Genomic DNA, 23691 nt, shown 5'->3' with positions numbered 1-23691 from the left:
CGCCACCACAGCACAAATCGACCCCTCTTGGAGGAACCATACTATGTATTATGTCATTATTCTGAGTGCACTGAACCCCGTAACCTCCATGAAGTCCCATGTCAAATGAATATAGTCAGTTTAAGTAACATTCTAGAACCAACGTTAGCCGTCGTGGTGACAACTTAGTGCATTTATACAAAAACGCAGTTTTCAAAATAGGAATTTACATATTTCTTGCATATATTATATATAAGCATTTCATTATAAAAATAAATATACTTAATTTTGTAATTATTAACGTCTACGACCTCTTTCCCCTGGTAACATAGTATGGTTCTTAAATTAAATTAAGATCTGCTATTTGAAAAATATCAACAAAAATATGCCGACATCATCATACATCTAACACCATAACTCAAACCTCGGACGTTTTTCTTGGACGAGGCCACGAGCTGGATACAGGAATGGCCATTGACAAAAGCATGGACAGTATACAGTCGTACCTCCGGCAACTTGAGCAGCTCCTACTGTGTCCATTTAATCCTCTTTTGCTGGTTCGTCCCTTCTGGACGAGGCACCAGAAACACCCCGTTCGATGCACTGGTAGTCATAATGTAACCACCCGAAATTTTAAAATATAAATAGATAAATCTAAATAATGATGAATTTCGTTTTCTCTCATATTTTAGGATTGTGATTAAATTAAATTAATATTTTAAGTATTAGAATTTCTATTCTAATAGAATTATTATTATAATTTTTTTTACTATAAAAAGTGAGGTGAGAGTTAAAAGAAAAAGGTGGGGCAATACTGCAGCAGTGCTAATGATCAATCTTGAGAGAGGTTAGAGAGTGAAAAAAAAATCTCTAGATGATGGTGACTAAGTGCGATGAGGCTACAGATCAGAGTGCCCAATTAAAGGACAATATTATATTTTATTAGTTTTAGCAGATACCCATGTACACTTTTAGCAAAGATTGATTCGATTTATATTAATTTATTCAAATTAAATTAATATAAATAATTTATAAATTCGATTTCATATATATTGAATTTTAAAATTTAATAAAGAGACCAAAAAATTATTTATTTTTCAAAGCGGTTTATATATATTGTTATGACCCTTTTTTTTACTATATATATCATGTTAATATTGGTCATTAGACATTTTTAATAGAGTGGGTTACTTATTAGGCGTCTAGCTCACGAGGCCTTATTATTTTACAGGAATTTAAAAAGCTGCTTAGTGAGAACTCTAAAGGCTGAGTCGATCTGATTATTATTTAAACTTTCGTGTTTCTCCGAATTTATCCTAGAGATTCGAGATCATCATATTCCCAGATTCGAGGAGTGACACATAATATATATATAAGCTATTTAAACTAGCCCGTTCACATTTTATTGGATTGTATTTTTCTTTCTCTGCATAAATTAAGTATCCTTTGGGAATGAAGAAGGAAAATATATATCAACTATCACGATTTAGGAAAATTCAACAAATGTCAAAAGTTACTCATACCTGAAGAAGATACGTATGAAGCCAATCCAATGTCTGAGTGAATGTAGTTGCAGAAATATTAACCACAGTCAATCCCTGATTCAAAGACAAAACTTAAATGAGTAAAAGGAAAACATTTCTAGAGGCCCATGTGTTTCTTACTTTCTTATTCAGAAATGTACACTCATATTCAGTGTAAGCTTAAATGCAACAAGAAGAAGAAAGAAAGCGTCAACTTGTGGACTTTAGTTACTTCAGAATGACTGGCAAAATTAGACGAGTACGATATTTCCAACTTGCATTGCAGAAGATATGAAAGGAGGCCTTTAACTAGTTATGGATTACTCAAGACATAAAATGGGAGTTTATCTGTAATGAATGACAATTAATTGACCAAACAAAATATTTGTTGTGCTGCTTAATTAAAACAAACTTGTCTCAAGTAGGCCTTCAGCAAAATCAAATGGTGCATAAGCGTTATAAGAGGGATGAGTGCACATACAACATAGCAGCAGTGAGGATACAACCTAATTACATAGGCATCATAGAATCCTATGGTTGAACATTCTCAACAAACAATGGCACACGTTAATACGAATTGTTATACTGCATTCACCAGGTTAAAAAAGAAAAATGAACCTGAAGCCTATCAGTCTGTATATATCATAGGCCATTGAATTTGTATTCTATTAAATTGAGTTATATTCTACAAAATTTAGATGCTTAAGACTGATAATAAAAAACTACATCAAATGCTTGGAGAAGTTGAGCAAGATCAAAAGGAAAAATATTTAGGTTAAATATCATAAGACAAATGAAAGAAAATTACCAAGGCAGATAAACTGGAATTTGCTAAAAGTTATGAATATAATTTGATGCTTATCAAGAAAGAACTTTACCTGTGAGTCAAAAGAGCAGAGATAGTCCTGGATAACTTTAAGATTGCTTAAAAGCTTACCGTGATCCTGCAATAAAAAACAAATGAAATTCTCTAATAAATCTTGAACTTTGGATGCATTCAGTAAATTATGCAACCTAATATCAAGTAAAATTAGTTCCTATGGTAGAAGAGTTTAACTTATTAGTGTAGTAAGAGAATTAATTGACACAACAAAAAAGATACATTTTAGATATGATACTTCGGACAAAGCAATACTAGTACAGACTAAATGGCACATCCAAATGCAAATAAGTGGAAATTTGAGATGTAACAACATCATCGATCACTGCATGGCTTCCCGGTGCATGAGGGCGCTGTCTATATGAGGTCCAGAAAAGGAGGGTGTATGCAACCTTACCCTCATTTATGAGGATGTTTCCGGTATGTGAACCCATGACCTCTCAAATGCAAAGGGCAAGCATTTCCATTACCAAGTGATGCCCTTGACCACAAGATCACATAGTACACAAAAAAAAAGAAACAAATGGAATTCTATTATTGGGTCATTACTCTAAAAATAATCTGGTAGCAGGGCAGCAAATGCCAATTTTTCTGAAAAATTAAAGCAGATGTATAAGAGGGTAACAGGGAAATAAGTTAGAACTAATTGCATGCAGTACTATGTCCAGGACAAAAAGAAAAGCATAACTTAAAATACAGGTTGTGAGTTTTCTGGCAACTTCTCATGCATATAACGAGAATGATGAAGCATCATGATCTCATCGCTAATTGGATAAAACTACAAAAGCCTCCTAACTGACTGACATAATGAAATTCTTCCACATAAAAATGAACTTACAGATTCTTAAATCATTCTCCTGTGGAAATGAGATCCTTAGACCAAAAAAAAAAAACAATGAAATTATAGATACCCGGTATCATTCTCCAATAGACACCGTTCTTAAACTTGAGTGTAGAAAAGTTTAAAAGCATTTACTATTTGGCAACAGCGGCAACTGAAAAATGTTTCATAAAGTACCTGCAGTAGAAATTTGTCTCCAGAGGTTCTAGTGGCTATCCATTCCTCTAACAAGGCCTGCTAATAGGATAAAACTACAAAAGCCTCCTAATTGACTGACATAATGAGCTTCTTCCACATAAAAATGAACTTATAGACTCTTAAATCATTCTCCTGTGGAAATGAGATCCTTAGACTAAAAAAATATGAAGTTATAGATTCCCGGTATCATTCTTTAATGGACACTGTTCTTAAATTCGAGTGTAGAAAAGTTTTAAAAGAATTTATTATTTGGCAACAGCAGCAACTGAAAAATGTTTCGTTAAGTACCTGCAGTAGAAACTTGTCTCCAAAGGTTCTAGTGGCTATCCATTCCTCTAACAAGGCCTGCATATCCAAAAACAGGCACATGTAAAAGCTATAATGTAACTATATATAACTGGATAATAATAAGAACTCTATCGAGTATGAGAAGAAAAAAAAAATTGTAATTGAGAATGGAGATGCAATCGAGGAGGAGACTTTAGATTTGAAGGAACTGAGCAAGGATAAAGCTGGGCATGCTACATGTAAGATGGATAAAAGAATGTGTTGCACTATAATGCAGTTGATCTCCATTAGTTGGCAACTGATGGCAACTAGAAACCAGAATCTGAATCGATGAGCATAAAATTACAGAAAAGCAAGCAACAATATCAATTAAAAATTATTTGGCACAATAATGCCAGATGTTGCCTGGAGGAGCAATAACCAATGCATCGAATAACATAAATCCAAACATTTCTACAACATAAGAAACTCAAATATAGCAGAGCTCATATATATATTCTTAATGAGAATGTCGCAGCATCTTCTCATGCTTAATGAGAATGACGATTCAGCTACTATCAAGTCTTTGCAAGAACATTTGTCTCAGCATCTTCAAATTAATAGTTTGGGTCTCTTGTGTTATCCTCTTGGTCTTGAAATTGCTCACAGTGAGAGGAATACTTATCTCAACGAAAGTATGCTTCGAATTTGATTAGCCAAGCAGTTATATTTGATGATAAGATAATCGATACACCTTTTGAGCTTCATGTGAAGCTTCATCATACAGATGGTGTCATTGGCATATCTGACTAGATATATGCAGCTTGTTGGTCAGCTTGTTTATTTATGTATCACCGACCAAATAGTCAGCTTATAGCAGTTCCTCGATCAGTTCATTATGCAGCGCTACTTCGGAGATGTGTGTAGGGGATTATTATTCTCTTTTGATGTTTTCACATTCATCTCCTGTGTTTCATGCTTATTCTAATGCTGATTGGGTTGGTGATCCTATCACTAATCATTATACTACTTATTTGTATGTTTCTTTGACTTATATCTTGGCGGAGCATGAAGATACAAATTAAGATGACACCAACGAACCACTCAGCAGCAAATAAAGCAAACTGAAAAGATCAATTGAGTTTGATTTGCTAAATTTGGCTGGGCACTCATATCAAACCAAGAAGCCAGAACTGAAGAGAGTAGATAATGTTCTATTGGAAGCAAAGTAGAGATTGTACTATTGATTTCCAAGGATATCTGGCAAGCATGAGAAAGGTGATTTGTAGACAATAGAAAGTAGTCAGAGGACACTTGTAATAGAGGTTCTGAAGATGTTCATTGTGATGCAGAAAGACCCACAGATGACGCAATAGTGGTAATAATCAAGGTTTCAAAAATCGGTATCGGAATCGGCCGTCCGAAAAACGATACGTATCGGCCGTATCGGCCGCTTGTATCGGATTGGATTATTTTAATTAAATAAAATTCTAAATATTATTTAAAAATATTGAGAAATTTATAAAACTTTAGAAAAAATTATAAAAAAATAAGAAATAATAATTACTCAAATATAAAGCCTAAAAAGTAAAAATCTCTCTTCCTTCCTCTCTTCTTTCCTATCCCTCTAATTGTTAGTCTCTCTCTCTCTCTCTCTCTCTCTCTCTCTCTCTCTCCTGTGTGCAGCTGCTGACAGCAGCTACAACAGCTGCTGCAGCAGGACCGAAACTGGGAACTATGGCAATAACCCTCCTTGTGTCTCACATTAATTACCGGTTACACTGATTCTGTTTTGAATGCATTCCCTACTCAGTTCTATATTAGCCTTTAAGTAATATCCAAACTCAGCAAAAGGGCCATGATATCATTTTCCTACTCAGTTCTATCTTATGGTCTCTTGATCTCTTCTCTCCTATCTTGAGCTTTCCGTGTAAACTGAATCATTATCTGTTAATGATGTATTACATGGTCACTGTGGAACATACCAAAACCATTTTGAAATATCCATTGGCATCTTGTTTCTCAATTAATGCTACACTTAAGTAGTGAGCATTTATTTTGCTAGGTTTTTCAGTCATTCAAATAAATACAGTGATCATGGTTTCAGTCACTGTTTGTATGTCATACCTGATTATGACCATATAGAATCACAAGATAATGCTAATCTTATAATCATCCTATGAAAGAAGATCAAGGATGAACATGTGCATGTGAAATGGAAGAATTATAGTCCACGATGGTTATTGTTATCCAACAGTCAGAAAGTAGAATGATTGAGCAAATAATACCAGAGCAACATATGATTGATGACAAGTTAAAGACAAAACAAACCTTGTGATCAAACTCAGCCATCCTCAAAACAATAGGTACAATTATTGGTTCAGCAGCAGACCTTTTGTTCTTGACAAGATTAGTATTTTGTGAAACTGGATCTTTACGAATCTCCCCTGAAAACACAATTAAATTTACTTCAGAGAAATTGCAAAGAGAAATGCAGATATAGTGATACCCATTCTCTGAGATCTGCCAAAAAAATACAAAGGCTAGTTTACAAACATATAGTTCACTATACCCTGGACAGATTGATGTTTTAAGATAATAGCTAAAATTGTGGAATTAATATAAAGAAATTTGGAATGCACTTGGGCTCAACCTTTAGGCTCGGAAGAAGTATCTACAGGATGAATGGATTCTGGATAATCCTTGTCCTCAGCATGAGAAGGAGACATCCCTTCCTCGGCTATTTCCAGCTCAGCATAGCATCTCTTATTCTCAGCAAAATCCTCGTATGTGACACATATTTTCTCACTGACAGGATCATTTTCTAAGGGATGTTCTATTTGTTCTGCAACAGTACCAACAGAAGTCCCAGACGCTTCACTTTTTTTAGTTGTCTCAGTTATCTCCCTATTTTCCTCATCCATCAAATAGATACTTGGATCCAAATGTATACCCTGCCACAAGCATATCTTAAGTCTATGCTCAGGTATCAAATTAGAAAACATTAGCAGACAGGTTTAAAAAGAAAATCATCAGTTCTTCTGTAATGTCATGTCCTAATATTGGGACAAATTATCAGTAATATCTCATAAATATTTCAAGAAAAAAAAGGAAAACAAAATAATCTGCTAATGTGGCGGCAACTTTGTTAACTCTATGAAGAGTTGAGAACCAAAAGGGATTCCCAATGGCGAGATCGGCCAAACATCACATACTCCTATTATGTGCTTTTGTAATAATTAGCCCTTTCTAAAAGCCTCTGGATTTATTTCTCACTGAAGAATGAGTTCAGACAAAAATTGGAAGTAAAGGGGTCCACATAAATTGGAAACTAGACTGATTGCAGCAGTAGAATAATGCATAGCTTTAACTCCTGCATCCAGATAAGAAATTCACTATACCTCTATTATAATAGGCTTCCCATCTTTCATTGCCTTCTTTAAATCTCCAGCCAAGCCTACAACATTTACAGTAAGAGATTCAGTCTAGATGGTTACACCATGACTTACAAGAGATCTAGAACTGTCCCATAGGTTCTGCAGCTTATTTAAATCACATAATCAGCCATGTACATATAAGAATTTCAGCCAAGTGTGATAATAACATCAGAAAATAAGAACTACAGAGTACAGAGATACCTTTACGAACAATTCTGCATTCTCTGCAAAATTCTGTAATAAGCTCTTCAGAAGAATTAAAATCTCGAGCCCAAACAGGTGTTGATGTTAGTGGGGCACTGCATACGACATAGAATAGAGAGAAACTTTTAGTTTCTCAGTATATTACTGCAACATTTGTTGCCATAGTTTGTGTGTAGCAACATCCTAAACGAGCATCAGGACAAAACATGTCATGCATGGTGCACATCAAAACTTGATATGGTTGTCATATTCAAACCACCTCTTGCTTTTCAGTACACATGACACATCCGTAGGACGGGTGCCACATGCCCATTGCACTGGCTGACATGGGAATATTCAGTAATAACAAAAGAATAACAAACTCATCAGACAGGATATTGAATGTTGGATCATGGAAAAGGAAAATAAGCACCATCGGAAGTAAGATTCAGCCTTGTGATAACTGTAAGAATAGTCATATGACCAAATTAATAGAGGTGCTGGCATGAAGCCATTCTCTTCAATTCATCTGTACCCAAAGCTGCCTCTAACAACCCAAGTGCGCCGTGTCTTTTCATACTAGTTCTATCTTTAGGACTTTTGCCTTACTTCTACTTGCTGAAACTTTATGTTTGTATTTGATAACTCATAAATCTAACTAGTGCACTATGTGATTCCTTCTGGACATGTCAGAAATGGTGTAAGCAGTCAACACAACTTATACTCTACTTAGTTTCTTATCTCTTTTCTACTTTTTAAATAATTAAATTGCGATTCAGGCTCACATATCTTTAACTGTTTAAAGTAAATCTCCACCAACTAAAGTAAGCCATCATAGACATTAAGACTACAGTCTGATTTGTTCCCCAGTTAGTGTGTTTTCATACTCGATCCACTCATTCAACTTCCTACTGCACAAGTCCTAACTATGATAAGCATGCGCTACAAGAAAAGATAAACAATATGTCATATGTAAATATCATGGAGAAAGAAAGCATAAAATGAAATTATGGCCTCACTCACTCTGTTGATGTGCGAAGTAATTCGTACACCATATCTGTCTAGATGAAAAGAAACAATCTGTTGTCACCTCAATATTGTTATAGTAGTTAGAAACACAAACGCAAAGCAAAAGAAAATAAAACCTGCAAAACATTTGGTAAGTTAAGCCGTTGAGCAAGTTGTGTAGCAATTGTTGATTTTCCTGTGCAAGCAGTTCCACACACGAGAATAACCAATGGTATCCTTTGGTGATGAAATCTAATGATCAAGGACAAAAGAAGAATTCATATAACAAAATTTTTTGTGCAAATCTCACATGCACATATATAAAATTAACCTCAGAATATTTTAGAGAAGAGAAATGAGGCAAAAATAAGAAAAAAAAGAACCCACGGTGGATGAATAGATATTATATTAGCATTTGCACACAAAAAAAAAACAAGAAGTATATGAAACAATCGATGCCACAAAGTGATAAAACAATTATTTGAGGTTGGCTTTTCCATACTACTATACATCATTGAATAAGATCACTGAAGCACTAGTACATACAAATTGTATGTCCTCATGTGAGTAAATAATTCCAATGAACAACACAAATGACCTAATATCTACAAAACTATATATCAAGCCTAAATTATGAACAAATCTAAGAAATAAAAAAAATGAATCATATCCAGATAAAGATATGCATCATTCTATCACAGATGTCTAGTAACTAGTTGAGTGGATCGGGACGATGCCTTATGCAAGATGCATGGATGCAGGGGTGAAAAAGGATCAGATAGTGCTCAACTTGCATCTCGATCCATAATTTTGATCCGGATATAGATTCGAATACGGATATTGGACGGATAGCAAAATTTAAAAACATATTTTAACTAAATGGATACTGATAATTTTTTTTGATAGATGATTGAATCTTAAACGGATGCCTATTGAATTTTAAACGAATTATGATCTTTTACTTAAAGATAATTAACACAAAAATATTAAGAGTTTAAAAATTAAATAAATTGTTTGCGTCAAATACATATAAAATTAGTAAAATTAATCTCTACAAATAATATATAACACATCATAACTAACAATATCAATATTCACTATTTAAATCAGCAAATTAAAAATTATAAATTATTCGAAAAAAATGTGAGTAAATAGATATCCGATATCTATATTCGAATTCGAAAGTTATATTCGACTCGTATCCGAATTTTTTCAAAAATCCTATCTGAATTCACACCCATATTGAATAGAAATTTTTTATCTGAATCGAATCGGATAACAGGTCGGGTCAAAGTTAATCCGACCCGTTTTCACCCCTATATGGGTGACATATAACTCACGTGGACTTGGGCCATCGTGACTAGAAATGTGATTTCACATCGCCCACTAAGAAAACTGTTTAGCTAGAATTTGAAGGGAGGACCGGCATTCTTGTTTGGAACATGCTATTCATTATAAACAATGTTCAAACTTCAAACATCTTAGGCAAATATCTTGCATCAAATTGTCAATGGAAGGTACTACCTTGTCCTACCTTGTCAAGGGACATGTTTCTGTTAGCACCTTCCCAAGCACATCAGAATCAAAGTGAATTTAATAAAATGAAAATCATCATTGTTACTCTGTGTAACATTTTAAAGGTCAAGCTAAGAATCACAAAATGGAATTTTGTTGTCTCATAGTTGTTTTGTATTTATTATATTATAATTATACCAATTTCTATTATACCAACCTATTACTTGAAATGAAAGGATTCGAAACTGGGTATTTACCTTATCAACTATCAAATCAATGATACTGCCTTTATTTTCTTGTTCTAATCTACTGTCTTTTTTACTTGATAAAGCTCTAGTTTAACTTATAGAAGGAAAATAGAACAAAAGGGTATAATAATATTTAGCTCCTGTAGAATTACAATATATAACAAAATTAGTAGAATTTCAAGTAGACTAAAATATGCCATCTAGTGAATATGCCATGTAAGCCTCAGCAAAACTCCAGATATTCACCATATGCCATGTATATTAAACAGAATCAAGATAATCAATGTATCTCACAGATTGTTGTATTCTTAGATGATCCAGATATCCCCCAATACCTTACAAAAGGAAATATAGCTCAGCACCAAATTCCAGCATCCTGTTAGTCGCAATATGTTTTCCTTGTATTCTCTAGTTCCTTTAGTTTTATCTTGTCTCATGTCTTTTGATAGAATGGTGCAAAACCTCCATATCTTCTGCTAATCTTATAGAAAGTCATATAGTTTGAGATTAAAGCAGAAAAAAGATGAATGTTATAAAAGTATATGAATATCTTTGATGAGAATAGTGCAAGACGCTTATATGTTCAGCTAATCTTATGTGCCAGTCATATATTATCAATGCATCTCATATATTATGAGATTATGACAAACTGCAAAAGGCAAGATAGGAGGTTCATAATGGAAACGCTTTTATCCAATAAAACATAACCCATACATGAATGTTATAAAGTTATAAACATCGAGGCCTTCATGAGAAATTTCAAGTTTAAAAGTTCACAACTTCAAGGCTCAAGCAGAACTCAACCAATCCAACATACAGAAAATTGTAATAGGACAGAATTTACTAAACAAAGTATTTACTTACTTTGTCATCATCTTGTACTGATTTATGTACTCCTCGCCATAACCTCTTCGCTCCATCAGCTGCAAAGTCCATACAAAATTAAATATAAACCCAGAACTTGAAAAGTAAGGTTGTGCACGCGTGTGTGTGTGCACGTGTGTGGTGGTGCATAGGTCGGGGGGTGTAGTCTGGTGGAAGAAAAAAGCTGAAAATTCCTGAAAAGGAACAGAGTTAACTGCAGGAGAACAGAAAAATCTCCTAAAATCTGAAAGAGAAGGAGGGAAACTATTGAAAAGTACCTCAAGTGTGCTGGTAAAACTCAAGTTGATTCTTCTGTTAAAAGTTCAAAGCTTAAAAAAAAACACAAAGAAAGGTCGAGGAAAGTACCTTGAATAGATTAGCTTCCAAATCAGACTGTGAACTGTAATATAATCAAGCAACTACTATTATTAGCTTGTATAGAAAAACTACTTATGAATAACACTTGCAAGGAGGATATGCATATTTGCCTTCCAAGTACCACTAAACATTATCAACAATATAAAGTAAAATTGCAAGAACAATTATGGAAAACCTCTGGTATTATATATGTCACTTAGTCTTCCAATTATTTTGAACATATATAATTCAATGCTTAATCAAATCCTTATAAACTACCATACAATAACTAGATGAATAACTCTGCATTCTCTCTCACACATCATCGGTAATATTTTAATACTGATTCTCTTATCCGACACAAAATCACAACAAACAATGATTCAAGTTATGTTCAATAAGCACAGGCTGAATAAGTGCATGTTGTGTACTTTTATATCACCATTAAGAAGAAATCACTATTATGCTCAATTTCAAGTTTAGGCTAAATGATGATTTACATTGTCGGCATAGAATGTTTGTTTGAACTCCCCTCCCTCAAGCAAGAAGAGCCTTCACCATCTTAATTCCTCTTGCATAAAAGACTTGATTGTCTACCTCCTATCAGATGAGATGGTGCTATTGCACCTAGGTACAGCTGTGATCTGTCCCTGTGTAATATATTTCATGGTTTCATCTTTCAAATAGAGAATGGTAGCTCTAGTGTGTGTTCATAAAAGCTATAATTAGATAAACTGTATATGGATTCCTAAAGTACATATGTTATGAACCAATGCTTTGCTGCAGATTGTGTCAATTGAATTCATTCTATGTATGATGCACATCAATAGCACCAAAAGTTCATATTTTATAGACCACGAACACTGGGCTCATTATGTTGAACTACTCTTTTTTTTATACTGGTGTTAAAATAGCATTAAATTATTAGTTCATTTTTGGAGTTTATAAAAACATCCAATGCCACAATTAAAATTTGAAGGTTCATTTACAACTCATAAGAAAAGGTAAACACCTAGAATAGATATCAAAAATTAATCATGAAGAAACGATGATGCAAATATAAGAAAGATACTTATGTGTATGTGTGTATTATATTACAACATGCATGTAGTGTATAACTAGATTTAATCTGTTGCATAAGCATGGTCGAACAAGTCGAGATGGAAACATAAAAGATACACAACTATACCTGTCAGTATATAGCTAAAACAAAGGCGTAAAAAATTAATAACCTTTCCTGTATAAAGATATCATAGCAGCAAGTGAACAATTGTATACCAAAAATGGCTCAGTGGAAAGATCCTAAGAGTACATATTCAATTCAAAGCTCATAACGGTGAGAAGAAAAAGAATGCCAAGGAGAACTTACACATCAAGCAGGCTGTTGTCTATAAGCAGCTTTTTGAGTTCTAGAGCGATCTTGATAGCAACATGATTAGGAATCTGGAAATGGATAATCAAGCATAAATTATCGAGAACTCTGCAGAATTCTAAGCAAACATTTGTTAATCTATTTAGCCTACAATATTTATGTCTAGCAAGGACTATAAGAAATAGAAAAGATAGTATTGTATCATTAATTATGTCCCATATATTCCCGTGAAGAACAGCCATACATCCAACAAAGATGAAAGCGAAAAATTGGCTAGAAAGGATCGATCGACTACCTTCGTTACCGTCAACATCCTACTAAGAAGAAACCTGGACAGGACGTAGTAATGATCCGCATTGTCTCCAAGCCACACTTTCACCTGATCGCCAAAATTTAATAACGCGAAGCAAGAAAAAGAAACAACCAAATTAAACAGCATACCCACGTCAAGAATTCCAGAGAAAAAAGGCACCAGGAACCAGAGAAACCCACATCAAGGAATCAAGAAAGAGCGGGAATCTGGCAACTGACCTTGACGAAATCGTACTTGGAGGAAGCGTTTCGAGAGGAGAACCTCGAAGGGGGCATAGAGGGGGAATGCTCCTCCTTCTTCTTCTCTCCGGAGGAATCCCCCGTGAGAGGAGAAGCAGCGAGGGTTACGGAGATCGCCGCCTTCTCCTTCTCCGCCGCGAATCTACGAGACGCCATGGTGCTGTCCCGAGATCTCCGGACCTCTTCGTCTCCTCGATCCTGCATCGGAGAAGTCTCTCTCTCTCTCTCTCTCTCTCTCTCTCTCTCTCTCTCTCTCTCTCTCTCTCCCCCAATATCGGCGAGGAAGCTTGAGAGGTGTTAGTGTTACGCGTGCAATAGTCCAAAAGGCAATGCCGACTTCATAACTCGGCCAAATAATAAATACGTCGGCGATGCAGGTGCTACTATGAAGTCGGCATCTAGAGCATTCTTGAATGCTTATTATGGGCAATTTGGTTACAGTCGCATATAGTCAAGTTTTGTTGCCGTAATAAAGTTTGTATCTGTTTGCTACTGTTCAGGAAGTTTATAATCCAATACGACAACTCGATACAAATTCAAGCTTTAGTTTAATATAATTAGTTGGGTCACAAAGGTTTACGATCCAATGGGTCCAGCGACGACAGGAGGGGAGGATGTGCACCAGAGAAGGGCATCATCGTCGAAGGTGTCGGAGCCGGAGAGAGCAAAGCAGGCCGGAACGGGTAAAGGGGAACCGGTAGAGCACACCAGATCCTGGGCTTCTGTAGCGGCTGGGAGTAAGAGAGCACCAGTAAAGCCGGGAGCTATACCAGCGGAGATCCTAGTTAAACTTCGCAACCAGCTGAAGGATAGTGTGGTGATTGAACCTGAGGTCTTGGAGAAATGTCGGGAAAGATGGAAGCTATCACTCTTTGGTAGTTTCCTCGGGAAAGGAATACCGCTGGTTCGGATGAAAACACTGCTAGGCAAGCTATGGGTTGCGATAGAGGGCTTCTCAATCTCAGACATGGCGGAGGGGTACTATGTGTTCAGATTCGAGAAGGAAGAAGATTTGAACCATGTGCTGACCAATGGGCCGTGGACAATACAAGGTCAAGTTCTTAACCTAATACCCTGGCGCAACAACTTCCGGCCGTCGCCTGAGGCTTTCACTACAGCGCCGAGTTGGATACAGCTCCACAATTTACCGCAGGAATACTGGGAACTGGAAGCACTTATTCCCGTGGCTGCCTTCTTTGGCAGACCACTACGGGTGGACGAAACAACTTTAGACCACACCAGAAGCAGATTTGCCCGGGTTTGCATAGAGGCGGACCTCAGCAAACCATTAAAAACAGCGGTCTGGCTAGGGCCAAAAGAGGAGAGAGTGGACCATAGAGTTATGTATGAAAGCATCCCAAAATTCTGCTTCAAGTGTGGAACGATAGGGCATAAGGCGGAAGAGTGTGGTTTCAAGTCAAAAGACAGACCGGATGAGCCGCCGGCGACCAAAGATGGTCAAGGAGGTGGCGATCACCAAAGGACAAACCCTAACACGCCAGAGGAGGACAAGGAGGAAGACAACATGTACTATGGTCCATGGTGCACTATCCAAAGGAAGCCTAGGTGGCAGGCTACCTAGAGAGGAAAAGGAATCAGTGACTCCAATCGAAATATTGCAGGGGCGAGGAAAGACCAGGTACCAATAGCACCAAAGAAAGAATGGGCAAAAAATCAGAGAGAAAGGAAACAATATTCGCAGGCCAACACTGCTCAGGGCGAGGAGAAGATCGCAGGCCAATATGGCAAAGATCATCAGCAGGCCAGCACCAGCAGGAGGGCAGATGGCGGAGTTGTCATGGAAACGGATAGCCTACGTCGGTCGCATGCTTCCCATCCAGAACGGGAGCACGTAGGGAAGCTCAAGAAGGCTGTAGAGTTTAACTTAGGGAAGGATGCAGCGAAGTGGGAAACCTCGAACCAAAAGCCAATCAGGCCAGGAGGAGTGATGATTACAGATCGAGCTGAGGGTCCCGCACCCAAGAGGCGATCCAATGGTGAGAAGCAGAAGGAAGTACGGACGAAGGAACGTGATGGCGACACAGAAGGAGATCATTTAATGCTGGACGAGATAGGGTAGGAGGGCGCAAATCACAAATCGACAGATGTCAGAACCGTGCAAGGTAGAACTGTCGTTGTCCAAGGGATAACAGTGCTGCTCGGCTCTGGCGACCAGCGAACTCAACGGTTGGCCTACGTCAAAACAGTTAGAAGCCACGGAGAAGCGCGTCGGAACACTAGCGAATATCCGGCGCACTTTTTACAAGATGGGATAGTCACGGCAGGGTATACACCTGCCTCAATGCAACAGACAAACCCACCGGACAAACACGGGGAAACGGCGGCAAGAGTTAAGCGGTGCTTACTGTTGGCTGAGCAGACAAGGAAGGAGATGAGAGATAGTTACAGTTGGCCCTGGTGGCAGGCCAAGGAACTGATGCTCCTGGTGAGGAGGCCATGGAGTTGGAACATCCAAATGAAGATATCAATGGAGGAAGAAGGGACATACCCACCTCCAAGAGAGGACGGACTCACTGACAGCCCGTCTGCTCGCCATACCATAGGTCTCATTAATGTTAAAAACCTTAGTGTGGAATTGCAGAGGTGCCCGCAAGAAAGAGGCACTAGATCGATGTAGAGTAATGATCCGGGACTTCAAGCTGGACATGTTAGCCTTGCTAGAAACGCATACTAGCTAGCTTGAAGCGGAGCAGGTGTCAAAGAAGCTCGGAATAGGCTGGGAATGGTTTGCCATCCCGGCGCATGGCAGATCTGGAGGCATCATGGTCATCTGGAAGAAGGAGATCGGGTGGGTGGACGTGGCAGTTGTATCAAGATATGCCGTGCATCTCACCATCACCCTCATGTCGGGGAAAACCTGGATCTGGACAATGGTTTATGCAAGTACTCATATAGAATCTCAGCAAGAGCTATGGGAAGAACTGATGCACATGGCCACCATCAACACGCCGTGGGCGATTATAGGGGACTTCAACGCCTTCCTTTCCCCTCAGGAGAAGCGGTGCAGTGGAGAGGTAATTATGGGGCCTAAGTGCAAAGCCTTCGCGAAGTTTGTGGACGACACGGGGCTGTGCGACCTGGGATACGAAGGCATCCCTTACACATGGTGCAACAACCAAAAAGGTGATCGGCGCATGTGGATTCGTCTCGATAGGGCCCTGGGTAACACGGAGTGGGTGAGCGAGCACCCAGCAAGCAAAGTCCAGCATCTGGACCGGGGTGCCTCGAACCATGCGCCGATCCTCCTCAGGGTACCGTTAGCAACGGCAAAGGTGAGGAGACCTTTTCGGTTCGAACTCTACTTGATGAAATATGAGGAATGCCAAAGCATAGTGAAAGACACCTGGGCGCGGCACGCCGATGACAACCCAATGCATGCGCTCACTCACCACGTCAGTGAACTTCGAAGGAGCCTGAACAGATGGAGCCGTGAGGAGGTAGGGTGCGTGGAACGTCGTCTCAAAGACACAAACACCCAACTGGCAGACCTAGAAGAGCTGGATGCAAATGGCCAACTGTCGGAGGAGGGATTGAAGAGGTTGAGAAGCCTTTACAATTGCAAAGCTGCCCTCAACAGACAGCTAAACATCAAGTGGCTGCAAAGGTCCCGCCTCAGGTGGACGGAGGAAGGAGACCGAAACACAAAATTCTTCCACATATCGGCTACCATGAGAAGACAACGGAACATGATATCAGGTATCATGGGTGATGGAGAAAGATGGGTGGAGGAACCCGCCGAAGTGTGCCAAGCTTTCACCTCCTTCTACCAAAGCCTCTGGGGTGACGTGGAAGATTAGGGTGATGGGAGTAACGAGTGGCCCACGCTACTGAATATCTCGGCCGAAGAAGCGATCGCGCTTGAGAGGCCTGTTACGCCGGAGGAGATCAAAGAGGCGGTGTGGAGCCTCCCGCGGGGCAAGGCTCCTGGACTGGATGGGATGCTAGCGGAAGTATATACCAAGTACTGGGATACCATCGGTGGAAGCCTCTGCCAGGCAGTTGGCCACTTCTTCACCTGTGCGGCCATGTCGAGATCATGGGGGGAAACCTTCATAACCCTCATACCCAAGAAAGAGCACCCAACGAGGGTGGCGGACTATAGACCCATTGCGCTGTGCAACGTCATGTATAAGGTCATTGCAAAGGTCATAGTCAGCCGCTTAAAGACGATGCTGCCCAAGCTCATAGGACCGGAGCAGGCGGCCTTCGTGGCCGACAGAAGTATAGGCGACAACACGCTGGCGGCTCAGGAGGTGGCTCACTCCATGGCGGCAGATAAAGGAGAGAAGCCTATCATGATGGTCAAGATGGACATGGAAAAGGCGTATGACCGGGTTAGCTGGCGGGCGGTGATCGGATCGCTACAGCGGATGGGTTTCCCTCCGCAGTGGTGTAACTGGGTGCAGGCGTGCATTGCGTCCCCCCGTTATGCTCTGCTGATCAACGGGAGCCCAACAAACTAGATCACGCCACACAACGGCCTGCAGCAAGGCGATCCACTCTCACCCTATCTCTTCATCATCGTCACACAAGTTCTGACGAGGATCATAAACGAGAAGGTGGACCAAGGGCTGCTGCGAGGGTATAGGGTTGGAGATGTACAGTTGTCTCACCTGTTGTATGCAGATGATCTACTGCCAATGACGGAGGCATCTACTGATAATGCTCAGAGTATTCTAGAATGCCTTAACCGTTATGAGAAAATCACCAATCAGAAAGTAAATTATAGTAAGTCGGAACTGTATCTGCCAACTAGGATCGGGGTGGAAGAGGGTAATCAACTCAGCGTGAAGCTTGGGTTGAAGGTGACAGGCATGCCTTTCAAATATCTTGGGGTGCTTATCATCGGGTGCTGGTGGAACACATCGACAAGAGGCTTGCCGGGTGGAAAAGGAAGCTTCCGTCTCAAGCCGGCAAACTAACACTGATTAACGCAACCCTGCTAGCGATCCCGGCATATTGGCTGGGCAGCACTTGGCTGCCGAACGCGGTGCTGGAGGAGATGACCAAAAAAGCTCGGACATTCCTTTGGAAAAACAGTGAAGGCCATGGGTTACACCTGATGAACTGGGAACAGGTCACCCCCGCCAAGCAGCAGGGTGGCCTCGGAGTCCGACGTCTCAAAGATGCAAGAACAGCTCACCTAGGCAAGCTGGTCTTCAAGATGTTAAACAGGGAGCAGGCCCCATGGATCAGACTAATGTAGGCCAAGTACGGGCGACTGCACCCGTGGGAACCAAAGAAGATCAAAAATGCATCATGGGTGTGGCGTGCTCTAACCCAAACAGCCATGCAACTAAGGATGGGTTGTAGAGTGTTGATTGGGAATGGCAGGAGCACGAGAGCCGCCTACGATCCATGGATGCAGGAGGTCCCATGGAGCAGAAGCCGAGGGAGCTCGCGAGTGCCCTAATGGATGAAAACCTAAGGGTGGCGGACATCACCAACAACCAGCGCTGGACCACCGCAAGGCTGTGCAAGGAGGCGGGCTCGGATATGGCGTATGAGATATCAACCTTCCCCATGGGTACTGCCACCAGTGAGGACAGGTGGATTTGGTGGCCGCACCCAAGGGGAACTCCATCTGTTAAAGCTATCTACCACTCCCTACAACCGCAAAGTGGGCACCAATGGGAAGGGTGGAGGATTCTCTGGAGGCTACCGGTAGCTCCGAGGATCAGAACTTTTTGCTGGAAACTCTTGTGGGGTAGGCTCCTTACGCGAACTTATCTCCAGTATATTCATATTGGATCAGAGGAAGGGTGCGTAATGTGTGGGCAGTTTCGTGAGACGATCGACCACCTCATGTTTACGTGCAGATACGGCGGGAGGTGTGGGAGAATCCTGCGAACCAGAGAAGGGGTGGAGATCGCAAGGATAGATCATGAATGGCTCACGAGAGAGTGGAGTTCAAACAAGGAGGAAGACCGACAGATCAAAGGGATTATAGCCTGCACACTGTGGTCCCTTTGGAAAAGTAGGAATGAAGTTGTTTTGGGTGAGAAGAAGACGCCGGAGACAATAGTGGTGAGAAGAGCTGTAACTTTAGCGGAGGAGCACAGGCATAAGACTAAAGAAAAGAAACGAAAAGAAGTGGGTAGTAGGAAGAGATGGGAACCACCACAGCCGGGGTGGATCAAAGTCAACACCGACGGCGCGCTCAGGGCGGGCGCCTGCCAAGGAGGTGCAGCGGCCGTCTTCCGAGATGCAATCGGGGAGCTTGTCCAGGCGGTTTGGGAGCCTTGTCCGGGGAGCTCGGCCTTACAAACTGAGTTATGGGCCATCAGACTGGGTCTAAAGGTGGCCGGAAGAGAATGCAGGTTGGAGATCGAAACGGACTGCCTGGAGGCCATCAAATGCATGCAGAGGATATAGCACTGCCCCTGGCGCGTTAGGAACCGGTGGCAGGAGTGCGCCGACCTCGCGAATGAATGTAGGGAAGTAAGGATTACTCATGTAGGTAGAGAAGCAAACAAAGTTGCTGACTGGGCAGCTACTAAGGCAAGCGTGGCCTCTGGCTCTAGCGGTTTCGAGCGGCTAAGCCACGCACCCCCAGAATTTTGTAAAATCATCGCTGTCGACGCGGATTACGTGTCGACAGCTAATTAATACATAGCTGGGGACAGCTCCTTGATAGTTAAAAAAAAATTAGTTGGGTCATAAATAAATTGATATATAAATTAATCATATTTAAATTTATTACATTAATTTTATTATTTATAACTTAATAATTTAAATAATTTATTATCCGGATCGTGGTCATGTTAGACTAAAATTAACCCCTTCTTTTTTTATTTTTGGGCAGAATACCTAAATAACAGCTTAGATAAAGTTGTAGATAGACCCATGTGTGGGATGCCATTCAAAATGCAATCTCGGAGAACTATTCGTTTTAGAGTCATCAGATCTTACTAGAAAACGATATATTAATAAACAATCATATAAACAGAACTGCCATAACTGTTTCAAATTAAATTATAACTATATTGTTTTCTTTCTTTATTCCTTTGTAACGATTAACGAATACAATAAATAATGTCATCGTGACCTGGCACCTACCTCGATGATATGCTGCCAAGGCACGTGAATGATCATATCACCAGAATGTGCTTACCTTATCTAGTTAAGCAAGTGGCCTACTTACATCCCCCACATGTAACGTCTCCATGCATGCTACTGTTTTATTTCATCCCTGTCACTGTATCTCATTTGAGAATTGAGGTTAGTATTTCTTAGGAGGATAGAACTTTTATACCTCTTTAATTTTTTTTTACTTTATAATTAGTCTACAAATCCAATGTTTTGCTTCTATTTTCTATGACATATTCCAGGTTATGCTGCAATTTGAGTGGGAAAAGGTTAATAGGTAGGCGTGCATAAATCTTGGCAAGGATTGAGGGCATTAATATGAATGGAGTCTGCCCTAATTTAAGGGGCTTTACGACATCCAGCCACCATCAATGGCCCTATTAACGGGACTGGCCTCTGCCTCAAAAGTCGTGCTCTGGGCCCCGACCTAACTAGAAAAACTGCCAGATTTATTTAAAGATAATAATATAATTCTCATTGAAGATAGGGGATCAGATGGGTGTCCCAGGAGCATGTGATTGGTTCTATTCCGACGTAACCTAACGTGGTGGTTGCTTTACGATGGCAGCCCTTGCATGTGAAATAGTGGCCTCGAGTGGCCCCCACTCCTTGACCATTGGGGCGAGGGGTTCTGTGGGGTCCCACGGGGGGAAATATTTATGTATTGTTTTGGATAGGCGGTGGCTTAAATGCATAGCAGTTGTAGAGTGATGGACAGATAGCCATGTGACACCAAACATGGCATGTTCTTTATATTCTACATCTCTTGCGTTTGCCTCGATCTGGCTATAAATAGCCTCCTTTGGTATGCCAGTGGAAATCCAACAAGCTCGATCTTCTTCTTCTTCTTCTTCTTCTTCTTCTTCTTCTTCTTCTTCACTTAGTAGTGGAAGTGACCAAACAATGGCTATTTCTCTTCGTTTGCCTTCTTCCACTTTTGCCTTAGTTGCATTGCTAGCTTTGGTCTCACTTCTTAGCCCCTGCACTTGTTTCAGTCCTAAGAGCTTCAACTTCTCTGACGCCGCTTCAAACTGGGGGTCTGCAAGTGCTACGTGGTATGGAAGTCCCACTGGTGCAGGGCCAGATGATAATGGTACATATATCTATATTAAGTTATTTACTCTTCTTAATATCTCATATAATGAGTGACTAATTAATTAATTCGCTAATATATATGGCCGGTGTGTATTCTACGTAGGCGGTGGATGTGGGTATAAGAATGTGAACATGCCCCCCTTCTCATCCATGACATCTTGTGGAAACCCGGCTCTCTTCCGGTCCGGCGAGGGATGCGGAGCTTGCTATCAGGTGAAGTGCACGAGCCATCCGGCTTGCTCCGGCAAGCCGTCGACGATCGTCATCACCGACGCCTGCCTCGGCGGAGTCTGCCTCGACAAGACTTTCCACTTCGACATGAGCGGGACGTCGTTCGGGTCGATGGCTTTGCCCGGCAAAGCCGACCAGCTTCGCCACGCCGGAATACTCCCCATACAATTCACCCGGTGAGTGAGTGTTGTGTTAAAAAATATATATATATATTAAAAAGCGAAAAGGTTCCTTTATCATTTTGCGCCCCGCTATTTAGAGATATTAATAATAAATCCTTCCTGCTACTTTTGTCTTTTTCAGGGTGCCATGTAGATACCCGGGGTTGGACGTGGCGTTCCACGTGGAGGAGGGGTCGAACCCCGTGTACTTCGCGGTCCTGATCGAGTACGAAGACGGGGACGGAGACCTCTCAGCCGTTGATCTAATGGAGGCCGGATCAGGGCGGTGGACACCGCTGCGCGAATCTTGGGGCGCGATCTGGAGGTTGGACTCGCACCACGCACTCCGAGGCCCCTTCTCGATCCGCATCACCACCGCCAAGTCCGGCAAAACCCTCGTCGCAAACAACGTGATTCCGGCAAACTGGCGACCCAAAACGGTCTACAGATCCATCGTTAACTACAGCACCTAAGTTGTTGCTATTTCTATAATTATTCCTATTTATGTATGGGTCCTACAACTACTACTACTTGGTGACGACGTGGTGTACGAGTTATTATACGAATTAATATATGGAAAAAAAAGAAGAAGAAGACGAGAGTGGATAGAAGAGGAGGCGTCTATGTATGCCCTCCCCTCCACGTTCGTGGTCTTTATCTATAGATTCTGGACCAGCATATAAGCCTTTCAGTTGTTAGAGTAACTACCTCCATGCTAATGATTGTTGCATGTGCATAAGGTAAGGGGAAACATCAAACATAGCATAGCATGTGATGGTGGACCATGCCATCGTCAATAAAGATTAACACACCGAGACCGACTAAATTTGCCCCGGAACCTGTCGGTGATGCGACCGTAACCTCTTTTCTTTTCTTTTCTAAAAAAGAATCTTGTCTTTAGGACCATGCAAGTTTGTACTAAGTGGAGTTTGCATGCTGTCTAGAGGGAGTGACAAGACTTTTGACTCTTTTTTGTGCATGTGTTTTTATCGTAGCTGGCTCTGTTAGAGATAAGACTGTGGACGATGCTAAGAGTAAACATAGCATCGGGAGCGACTAAATTTGGCTTCGGAACCTAAGTTAGGATTAACTCCAATGATTGGATAATAGATTTGTTTTAACGGTAGAAAGTTGATCATGTCCGGCGTGCCGCATGCGCCGTTGGATCTGACTTCGGTTTTCGTGTGTAATACGCTGCCGACTCTGCCTAGCACGCGCGAAAGACCCGCCCCACGCCGGGATGTTGCTCTTTTGACAAATTGGGGGGTTTTAAAATTCTATGTACTTGCGGCCCAAACTTTTAAAGTATTGTAAACTTTATTAAAAAAAAACATAAATAAATTATTGTTTGTTAACATTAAAAAATTTGTATAGATAACTGAGATACTCTCCTTTCTTAAAGTTTAGAGTATAAATATTTAATAATAACTTTTGTCTTGCTTACTTCTTTAGTGTACTATGATATTGTGTTAATGTTGAATAGCTTTTGAATTATTTTAAACAATTTTTTATAAAGGCAAAATAGTATTTTTTTTTAAATCTAAATTTAGTTTAAATCCTAATTAATTATATTTAGCTATTCGAATGACATTTTAAAAGAGCACTACAATTATAATATTTTACCCTTATAGATTAGACTAATGTAAAACTGTTAATTTTTAGTCCAAACCTAATAAATAATATAAAAATTATCATAATACTCCCATAATATTAATTATCTTATTATTTGAGTAAATATAAACCTTTTACTTATAATTTAAGATGATTAAATATTTATTTTTATTCCATGATCATAGTAATAGAAATGAAAAATTTTAAGAGTAACTTTGACTTTAGGCAAAACTACATAGGAGGTGCATTCCGTAATTTA

General features: G+C 40.2%; 3 protein-coding genes across 3 annotated transcripts; 2 read left to right on the top strand and 1 right to left on the bottom strand.

The window, feature by feature from the left end:
• Positions 1 to 172: 172 nt before the first annotated feature.
• Positions 173 to 13491, bottom strand: LOC140793195 (uncharacterized). The gene is made up of 15 exons (XM_073144549.1): positions 13204 to 13491; positions 12968 to 13051; positions 12670 to 12743; positions 11310 to 11343; positions 10944 to 11002; positions 8454 to 8568; positions 8332 to 8369; positions 7327 to 7424; positions 7090 to 7145; positions 6342 to 6642; positions 6020 to 6135; positions 3710 to 3766; positions 2381 to 2446; positions 1503 to 1577; positions 173 to 582 (listed from the first exon to the last, which is right to left on the bottom strand). The coding sequence occupies exons 1-15, from the start codon at positions 13426 to 13428 to the stop codon at positions 520 to 522; spliced, it is 1461 nt and encodes a 486-aa protein (XP_073000650.1). The 5' UTR covers positions 13429 to 13491; the 3' UTR covers positions 173 to 519.
• Positions 13492 to 13810: 319 nt separating this feature from the next.
• Positions 13811 to 17708, top strand: LOC140794387 (uncharacterized). The gene is made up of 5 exons (XM_073146398.1): positions 13811 to 14759; positions 14847 to 15300; positions 15827 to 15892; positions 15995 to 16985; positions 17043 to 17708. Exons 1-5 carry the CDS (start codon positions 13811 to 13813, stop codon positions 17706 to 17708), a joined length of 3126 nt encoding a protein of 1041 aa, XP_073002499.1.
• Positions 17709 to 21146: 3438 nt separating this feature from the next.
• Positions 21147 to 22484, top strand: LOC140794461 (expansin-B3-like). The gene is made up of 3 exons (XM_073146497.1): positions 21147 to 21427; positions 21533 to 21836; positions 21964 to 22484. Exons 1-3 carry the CDS (start codon positions 21238 to 21240, stop codon positions 22292 to 22294), a joined length of 825 nt encoding a protein of 274 aa, XP_073002598.1. The 5' UTR covers positions 21147 to 21237; the 3' UTR covers positions 22295 to 22484.
• The last annotated feature ends 1207 nt before the right edge of the window (positions 22485 to 23691 follow it).

Source organism: Typha latifolia, chromosome 8 (assembly GCF_019914945.1).
Source record: "Typha latifolia isolate L0001 chromosome 8, TyphaL0001v2, whole genome shotgun sequence".
In the NCBI taxonomy this organism is placed as follows: Eukaryota; Viridiplantae; Streptophyta; class Magnoliopsida; order Poales; family Typhaceae; genus Typha; species Typha latifolia.
The sequence above is the reverse complement of the archived record's forward strand: the minus strand, read 5'-3'. Positions and strand labels throughout refer to the sequence as shown.

Bases quoted from the DNA above. Each gene is read 5' to 3' on its own strand.
- LOC140793195 (XM_073144549.1), bottom strand. From the start codon at position 13,428: ATGCAGGATCGAGGAGACGAAGAGGTCCGGAGATCTCGGGACAGCACC. The intron at 13,052-13,203 runs GTCAGTTGCCAG...TTTGGCGATCAG, and splicing joins CCAAGTACGATTTCGTCAAG to GTGAAAGTGTGGCTTGGAGA. The intron at 7,146-7,326 runs GTATCTCTGTAC...TAAATGTTGTAG, and splicing joins ATGCAGAATTGTTCGTAAAG to GCTTGGCTGGAGATTTAAAG.
- LOC140794461 (XM_073146497.1), top strand. From the start codon at position 21,238: ATGGCTATTTCTCTTCGTTTGCCTTCTTCCACTTTTGCCTTAGTTGCA. The intron at 21,428-21,532 runs GTACATATATCT...TATTCTACGTAG, and splicing joins TGCAGGGCCAGATGATAATG to GCGGTGGATGTGGGTATAAG. The intron at 21,837-21,963 runs GTGAGTGAGTGT...TGTCTTTTTCAG, and splicing joins CTCCCCATACAATTCACCCG to GGTGCCATGTAGATACCCGG.
- LOC140794387 (XM_073146398.1), top strand. From the start codon at position 13,811: ATGGGTCCAGCGACGACAGGAGGGGAGGATGTGCACCAGAGAAGGGCA. The intron at 15,301-15,826 runs GTAGGAGGGCGC...GTGGAATTGCAG, and splicing joins TTAATGCTGGACGAGATAGG to AGGTGCCCGCAAGAAAGAGG. The intron at 15,893-15,994 runs GTTAGCCTTGCT...GGCGCATGGCAG, and splicing joins CGGGACTTCAAGCTGGACAT to ATCTGGAGGCATCATGGTCA.